We start from the raw sequence: 9,358 nt of genomic DNA, 5'->3' as shown, positions 1-9,358 counted from the left end.
GTATCAATATAAAATCAATAATTATAAACAATCAATGTGGCATGTGCTTAACATAGAACAGTTTATAGCGTAAGTGCACTTTTTGGATGAAGTGGGCCGTAAAAGGTCACATGGGTTACAGTCGTTGTAAATCTGTCAAGATACAAATATTTACCTGCTCAGGTAAACTAATCTAAAAATAGAAATCAAGGCAAACTAGGTCTAATCAGCCATTTTCTGTTCCGTGGTTTTGTACTATTATGTGACCATTGGCATTGTGGAAGATACTGTAAAGTTTCCTAAATGGGTAAGTTTATTTGCATTGTTATATTTATTAATAACATAAGAGGTGTAAAAATAATTATTTACACAATACTATTATCAGTTCATTATTCAAGTCGTCTGCTTTTTGTCCTTTGATTTAAAACATGAAGTCATTATATAAAAAACATGAACGCATTATATAAGGACTGTCAAGCGTTATGTTCATTATTTGTATTAACAAACTTTCAGCCATTTCAAGTATAAACCTCGAAGGCTGATGGTATGTTTGATGGTGTTGTTTTTGTTGGAACCATTACCTAGAAAATACATTAACGGGCTTCGAATAAATGACTTGTCAAATTTAGCTGTAAAGTCGAAATAAAGACTAATACTGCCAGTTGTTTTACTCATTAAAGTAATATATTTTGCTGTAAATAACTGCTCGTCTTTGTACAAATACTAGGATTGTAACAATAAAGTTAAAGAGGCAGATCGACACTATTTCGCCCTCAATATATACAGGTATTAAAACAATGTTACTTTGACGGTATCTTTAATTAAAATCCTAGAATTCCCTTTTCCATACACGCCTCCTTTAGGATAAGAACTTGCGACTCCGCAAAGCTTACTTTCAGGAAAACGTTACAACGCTAAAATTGTGGTTCACTATTTTTCGGATGCTTATAACGGTACTCCTATTGATTTTTCTAAGATCTGGATAAACCCTCTCTTAGTGGGAAATAAGCCCGAACCTTACGGCGGACACCATATACTACAGTATTGCGACCTGTTTATATTCACATTTAAATGCCTTGTTACATGAATGTCTGCCTTTTCAGTGAATACATCTAACATACACTAACTTCATATATACTCTCACTCTCTTATATTTTCTCTCACTAGATTTTTCAGTTTATTAATTAAAGTATTCCCTCTGCACATGTGTTTAGATCACCGTTAATTTTAGGGTCCCTGCAACTCGAGTGACCACATAATGATTCCAGGTTCCACTGCAAAGGGATTCATAACACTGGATTATTTCAGCCAACACGGGGCGGGGGTGGGGGTCAAATAAAGGGGGTTAAAACTTGGCCTTTACTATCGTTGTATTAAGTACGTTTGTACGTTGATTTAAGCAAACCGTGGCTGTCACACGGACTTAATTCCGAACGGCTACGTCTACACCGCCAGCTGCATCAATTACTCGGCTTATGACACGGTTTACTGCAGGTACCATTGTTACTATGGTTACGAACCAACTTCGTCATATGTCACGTGCGTCGGTAGCAACCAATGGATCTCCTCCGCTACACACACCAATGTTCCCTGCATCGTTAGCCGTAAGTGCTTTAATTGTTGATATTTTTCGCCGATTTGAAATATTTGCAAGGGCAAGCGTTTTCGATTTGAAACGATTTACCAGCACATTTTTATGTCAGCACCTGAACTTTGTCATATTTGAATGTACATGCAATTGGGATTTTTGTGGAGAATGTTCGTCGAAATAAGTTCATGCAGTCCCAACATAAAATATGTAGCCTTGTCATACATACATGCAATATAAAGCAGTAAATTGAGAAATAGCACACATTTGCATTAACCACTCGATTTACTTTATATCACTGTAAAACAGCGAATTGCAAGTATGAAAAGAACTTACAGTTTTTGTTAAAGACGTTATAAATAATGATAAATGTAACTGCTATCAGAATGTCGCAAGAACTCAGAACAAGATATTAAACCCCTTAACAAGGCTTACTTACAGAACGCATGTTTTGAAATTTACACAACTGCCAGTTGAACTGGTACACGTACATACATTTTTATAGCGTAATTGTTGGATATCTTTAAATACTCTCTTATTATACTATGTAAATTCTCTCAATTTGTATATACGTTTTAAGTTGATTTATACCAATAACCGTAGGTATTTTACCTGCCGTGATGATGGTTTAAAGTCAAGTATACGAAAGTACGTGGGCATATTGCTCATTGACCTATTTTCGTAGTTATAACAGGTCGCTATTGAGGTTGGAAATTTGTAAACAACTCGTTTATTGCGCTGTTTGGGTGTTTACCTTATAAACTTGTTATAACAGACAAATATCGGTTTTGCAATTCAAGTTAAATCCTCTTATTTCTGGATTGCGAACGAATGTCTCAAGCGGGACTATCTATCATTTGAACTACCGGTAAGTCGATATTGAGCAAATAATGTAAGCTAGACGAAATACTTGTGTCGGGTTGGCCATTAAACAAAATCGTCCGAAGCGGTCTATTTTGTTAGACGCGTCGTTAAAAAAAAATATGATTTAGATAAAACAGTTAATTGAATTGAATATAGGTGTGTTCACACTCGTGGTTTTATTCGAGGGTTCTTTTGGCACACTTTTGAAGCACCCTTTTCCTTTGGGTAATTTTATAAGTTGTGGGAATTTTTTTCTGTAGAAAATTGAGTGGGGAGGGGTTGGGAAAAACTAAAAAGTGCATCACATTTATTTACTGATCGACACAAAGTATGCATATAACTTTTAAAACAGGTTCTTGTTGTTTTTTTGTTTATAACACGAAAGACAGTTTTACCGGATAAGGTAAAATTACCGGTAAGCTAGTTTACACTTTGAGTAGTATTTACAAATAATTCGAACAAACAATTTTTATTTCGCTGCGTATACTAGTATTACGTTTCGAAGCATTTATATGAACGTGTTACTTTTGTATCTGAATTCGGCTAGGAACTTATCAACACAATTCAAAATAGTTAAGTTTTATTTAAATAAGTTCCAATTGAAAATTAGCGTAGGCATTTCCGTAAAACGAAATATAACAAACTCAGGCCTTAGATCAGGTCGCTCATACACTTGTAAATCACGTACACTATAGCGCTAATTGTCAGTTGCGCGTCCCACAATGGATGTATACATTGCTGAAAGAACATGACATAGACATGAAACCATAACTTAAGGTTTCAATGTAAATGTAAGCACAAGTCCTTTGTATACATCTACACATTATGCAAAAGTATGTTAATAAAATCACAAAGGTAAACGACCTGTATAGGGGATTAATTTTCGCTTTATTGTTTCAACATCTCCTTGTTTGTGATACACGCCTTTACAATGCCTTTCAAAACGGAAGATATTCTGGTTAATCGGGGACGAAGTCTAAGTCGCTCCGTTGATAAAAAAGTGTTTAAGTGGTTGGTCAGACACACAATGTCTTAATAAGCACCCAACTGTTTCAGGGCGGCCCTGGACCACGGTTTCGCCAAACTATACCGAGCCAACGTACCCGCCTTTCAACTGGGGAAACTTCACGCCGTTCCCGGAGCGAACAACGTCTAACCAGCCATACATAGGTACGGTGAAAGATAAGTTATGAGTTCGCATCTTTGTCAGTCATATCTCGAGTGTTCCTTAGTTTTAAAGGCGGATAAAAAAATCTAGCGTTTGCAATGTCGGTTGTATCTGTTACATGGTTGTTTCGCTGTTATATATGCGTTTGGGTTGCAAATAGGTGTTCCTACGGTTGGTGTTAACCCATGGAATTCCGATACAACTGCCTCCCTATACCTTACATCACAGATCATTCACAAATTATGGAATGAAAAGAGCTATGAACACAGTGATAACACGTCTCTGGTAAATTAAAAAAGACCTAGTTATAATGGGAAAAGCCCGGAACCCACTTATTTCAGATTCGTGAAACACTTACGAAAAGAATACATCACATGATATACTTATCAGAATACATGGCAAACTATTTATAATAATGTTATTTGTTGTTCGCTCTAAAACATTGGTTGCGAATTCCATTTCAATGACTATTTTAATTCCGTTTGGCCATTTTAAGTTTGAAATAACGCAACAAAAATAATTGAAGTTAAAATAATTCCATCAGCGCTTTAATGATTTATTCTAATAGGTAACTCGGATGATCCAGACTTGAAGATGAACGTGACGACGGAGGTGTTCCTTTCGGCGTTAGTCGTCGGCCTGCTGGCAATTGCTGCCGTCGCCGCCATCATATTCTACAGGTTGCACGCACCTTTAAATGATATTTACTTCTTTAATAGGGAAGGCGGAATCAACTTTTTGGTTGGCTAAATCGAGTTTCCGTATTTGTTCATGCCGTCACAGAGCATGAACAGGCTAGACAAAATTTGGCAGAATTTGTCATGATCAATTAAACGCAAAAGGTAATAAAAGCTTTTTCATAAAGTAAGCCAATATCAGCCAATATTTCGCAGCAACAGCTTGTACCAGTAAGATGCGTTGTTAAAAGTTGGTCAAGGGTAATGATTAATTTGCAGTTTATACAACCAAAGCACAGGCAGTCGCAGCAACAGTAACAACAAGTCTAACAGCAACAGGGACAATATAGCATCAATGTCTACACAATTCCTCGTCATTTATCTTGTTTTCGCATTTCTTTAGAATTGTTTCCAAGAAAAGTAGTTTTTTGTCGGATTGAGCTTTAAATATGAAAAATGCAATGAGATCTCAATAATATTTCTATAAAAGATGCGATAGTTTCGTCAACCCTGTATCTCAAAATAAATTATCAATTCGACTACAATATTTATTTTGTGTGCGTGTTTTCTCCAGAGCACACAAGAGGAACATGAAGCGATTGACAACGTCGTCGTCGGTCGGATGTGGAAACTGCGACTACACGACGCCGACAGCGCCCTCGAGCGTCCAGATCCAGCTACCCCCATTGTACGATCAAATCACGGCGACATCGCCCTCTGCGAGCGATCGAGACGGTATTCCAGTGACTGCACCCAGCTACAGTGACAATGCGAATAGATTGTACGATACTACGCTAAATTCTTCCGAACTGTCTGCGACACCACGTGGGCTGACGGATATTACAAACGCCATAGACAAGAGCGCGGTTGATCATGACCTGCCGCCGCCTTACGCCGAGTTCGCTGATCTTGATCCTCCAACCGCTGAAAGAAACACCGACGTAAACGAATACGATCCGTTTGACGGTTACGTTAATGACAGCGCCGGTTTCCATGGCAATGAATACGACGAACTAGAATTCGTCTTCAGTGCCCGACAATGCGATGAATTGCTTACAGATGAACCTCCTCCTTATTCCATGGTGTAATATAGGAACCAGGTGACCCTCCTAACATCTGGGATGTTCCATGTACAGTACAATTCTAATTATAATTTTGGACATCCGTATCGGTTTTTGGTCGTTCCAATGGTGCATTTTATGTGTCGTTGATGTTTACGGAGGGCTTTGTACGCTCCGCTATTTGTCTAGTGTTGGAAGGTGTTTCCAGAGTTCGCGTAATCGTGCGGGCGTCTTCACGTCCGTTCGTGGAGTTCTCGTCACATGGATACATGTCATCTTTAGGAACTTACTTTTTATATTTAATTTGCATATTTATTTTATTTAGTTTTTGTATTTGTTTGCCGATTCGTGTTGTTTGAATCGGCTATTGTCATAATATGCGCATGTCAATCAAAATTGCGTCCTTGAGGGAAAATATTTTAAACAACAAATACCTCTTATATATATTTTTTTAAAGAACAAGAGTTCTTCTGCCATCGCTTGGTAGCAAAATAAAGATAATCACTCTTACTTTAAAGGATACGCAACTCATAAAGGGCGCTTTTTTGCAAAAACACCAATTGGTACTTTTTTTATTATCATTTAGTCATTTATATCAACTATCGTTTTTTTGCTTATAATTGTAAGCTGAATGCTTTGTTAGATTTTTTTAGATTTAATTTCATTCATCTTTTTATTTTGTGGATTCATGTTTACCTGGTCGGCTTACTAAGGAGGAAAAGAGCTGGACTAAAAAAAACAGGGAATCGCGGGTTCGATTCCATGTGAATCCATCTGTAATTGTTTTGGTAACGTCTGAAGAAAAAACTGATTGCTACTTATTATCCAAAGTACATGTATGGGCCGGTCTGTTGGCAAACCTTCCAATGCAACCCTCACAGTAGTGTCTAATCAGGGACGACTCTTTCCGCTCAGACTGGATTTTCGTTTATAAGAAACTCTCTTTATTATACATCCCTGCTTTAAACAAAATAATTATAATGGCAGAAAGTGTCGTTACTGTTTGGCCTGTGCGGACTGCTTTCTCAGCATAACTCCGCCCATCAAAAAAGGTCGCATAGCTTGGGCATTTGCAGGATGTCGGAGACATTGTATGTAATGTGTAGTTTTTAAGGAGAACATGCTCCTTTTAAAGGTTGACATACATTATCTGATTAATTTAAATAACCATAATCATCGTAGCTTCTTATATTTGTATCGTTATGCGTGTGATATGTTTGTGGCTTAAGCAAAAACTGAGGTTTGCGTACCAAAATCAGTTAATTTCTAACCATAAAATCAAACAAAGCACACGCATCACCTTTTTGTAAGAATAACATAAGACCAATTACTTTTCTTTTTTAACTAGGAAATGTTAAAAAAGTTAAATTAAATGCATTCGATTTTGTTTTCTATGTGTATTCTCACTAATAAAACAGTTTTAATGCATCGTTATCGAGTAGCTACATACTTACTGCTCTTTATATTATATTTTGAATTTCTTCGTATGGCTCCAGTTTTTTTAAATGTTTATTATTTTTAATTTGTATATGAATTTTTAAGTTTTATTTTGTTTCGGGTTATACAACCAACCATTAAATGCTTTAACATGTTACTCCATATTAATAAACGCTGAGTTTTTTGGTTGCTTTGACATATTTATCAATTAGTTAGCAAAATACCATTGGACTAAATTGTTTTTGGTTACAACCATGATAATAAAACACAAAGGAATTTGTTATTTTATACGTTTTGTGAATTTTTAATGGTATATCGGACTGAAGTAATTTCTGGCTTTGATGTCTACGAGGAAGTAAGAAATTGCACATGGACATTAGGGCTTGAGCAGTTAGTCGTCAAAAGCACTTAACGTACATTTTACATGCTGGGTTGCATTACATGTACACTAGTACACTATGATATCACTGTGTTCAAGAAAATGTAGTTAAAATAAGAAGTCTATGTACACATTAATTCATTTATTATTCTGACTGTACAAAATATATTAAATTATGAACAAAGTATCAATTTTGTTATATGCATTACCAAAGCAATAAAACATTCCCGAGTTACGCGATGGAAAGATTTAATTATCAAAACTGCCAAGAGCGTCCTATATCTACTGTCTATATTTTTTGGATATCGAGTATCACTCTGTGAAACTTACTCCGTATAATGAGTTAGGACACTAATCACCGCATTATAGCGTTAAGTCTAATCTGTGTTATATTTGAACGTTGGCAAGTACACGATAGCAAGAACAAGCAGATAAATTGTGAAGTTTTGAATGCCTTTCAATTGATCTCTTCTCCCAAATGGACGCTTCACTTTGAGTCTGGAGGCGAGGATACAAATGAGTCGCGTTCTGAGAAAACTGGGCATAATGCATGTGCGTAAAGTGTCGTCCCAGATTAGCCTGTGCAGGCTAATCAGGGACGACGCTTTATGCTTGTATGCCATTTTTCGTTTAAATGAAGTCTCTTCTTAGCAAAATTCCAATTAAGGCGGAAAGTGTCGTCCCTGACACAGGCTAATCAGGGACGACACTTTACGCACATGCATTATGTCCAGTTTTCTCAGAACACGACTCAAATGCAGGTCTTCTGTAGAGCCTCAACAGCGTCCTCCTGCGTATACTATGAATTCCTACGAATGGTTCCAGTTTTTTATGTCTATTATTTTTATTTGTAAATGATTTTTTGTTTTTAAGTTTTATTTTGTTTGTGTTATCCAACCAATCAAATACTTGTACATGTAACTCCATATTAACACAAATTGAGTTTTTTGGATGCTTTAACATATTTATCAATTAGCAAAATACCATTGGACCAAATTGTTTTTGGTTACAACCATGATACTAAAACTCAAAGGAATTTGTGACTTGGACGTTTTGTTAGTTTTTAATGGTATATTGGACTCAAGTTATTTCTGTCTTTAATGTCTACGAGGAAGTAAGAAATTGCATATGGACATTAGGGCTTGAGCAGTTAGTCGTCAAAAGCACTTAACGTACATTTTACATGCTGGGTTGCATTACATGTACACTAGTACACTATGATATCACTGTGTTCAAGAAAATGTAGTTAAAATAAGAAGTCTATGTACACATTAATTCATTTATTATTCTGACTGTACAAAATATATTAAATTATGAACAAAGTATCAATTTTGTTATATGCATTACCAAAGCAATAAAACATTCCAGAGTTACGCGATGGAACGATTTAATTATCAAAACTGCCAAGAGCTGCAATTCAAAAGCGTCCGTGGTCTATATTTTTTGGATACCAATGTCATAAAGGAATATCGAGTATCACTCTGGGATATAATGGGTTTGGACACTTATCACCGCATTATAGCCTTAAGTCTAATCTGTGTTATGTTTTATATTCCATTACAGTTTATGACAAACCTAAATTATTTACCATCTAACCATTTATAATAAAAACAAACACATTTGTTTAGGTGTCATGACAAGCAGGGTATTTTATTTCTTGAAACACACGCACATACGCTGGTTCCAAAAAAATGCCATAAAGTAAAGTATGAATGGCAAATAAGTGTCATTATACATAGAACTGAGAAAAATGGAGTTTAACAAGTATACTCGTTAATGTCCGGAACCAATGCCCCTTTCTATCTCAAGTCATCCTTCTGCTCTCATAAAACTCACTGAAACACAAAGCATAATATGAACCTTTAAACAAAACAAGAGCATGAAAAAATATAACGATTTAAATTACGTCAACGCTCTACCCTGCTTGCCTGTCGAATGACCAAACCTACAAATCTGTGCACGAGGAAATCTTGATTTCCGCACCATTGAACATGCACCACCTTCAAAACCTGTATAACCACTTTATTCAATCACACACTGATAATAAATACATTTGTTTTATATTCCATTACATTTTATGACAAACATAAATTATTTATCATCTAACCATTTATAATAAAAACAAACACATGTGTTTAGGTGTCATGACAAGCAGGGTATTTTATCGACAGAAAAATAACGGGTCAAGATACGATGTAAAATTTT

At 35.9% G+C, this 9,358-nt stretch overlaps 1 protein-coding gene across 1 annotated transcript; it reads left to right on the top strand.

Moving 5' to 3' along the window:
- The first annotated feature begins 12 nt into the window (after window positions 1-12).
- Window positions 13-8,476, top strand: LOC127867611 (uncharacterized). The gene is made up of 5 exons (XM_052408904.1): window positions 13-286; window positions 1,380-1,583; window positions 3,488-3,601; window positions 4,168-4,279; window positions 4,851-8,476. Exons 1-5 carry the CDS (start codon window positions 283-285, stop codon window positions 5,362-5,364), a joined length of 948 nt encoding a protein of 315 aa, XP_052264864.1. The 5' UTR covers window positions 13-282; the 3' UTR covers window positions 5,365-8,476.
- Window positions 8,477-9,358: the final 882 nt, after the last annotated feature.

The sequence above is a fragment of the Dreissena polymorpha genome, chromosome 2, assembly GCF_020536995.1.
Source record: "Dreissena polymorpha isolate Duluth1 chromosome 2, UMN_Dpol_1.0, whole genome shotgun sequence".
Lineage (NCBI taxonomy): Eukaryota > Metazoa > Mollusca > Bivalvia > Myida > Dreissenidae > Dreissena > Dreissena polymorpha.
The sequence above is the reverse complement of the archived record's forward strand: the minus strand, read 5'-3'. Positions and strand labels throughout refer to the sequence as shown.

Excerpts from the sequence above, each read along its gene's own strand:
- LOC127867611 (XM_052408904.1), top strand. Across the intron at positions 1,584-3,487 it reads TGTTCCCTGCATCGTTAGCC|GGCGGCCCTGGACCACGGTT; the intron begins GTAAGTGCTTTA and ends CAACTGTTTCAG. Across the intron at positions 4,280-4,850 it reads GCCGCCATCATATTCTACAG|AGCACACAAGAGGAACATGA; the intron begins GTTGCACGCACC and ends TGTTTTCTCCAG.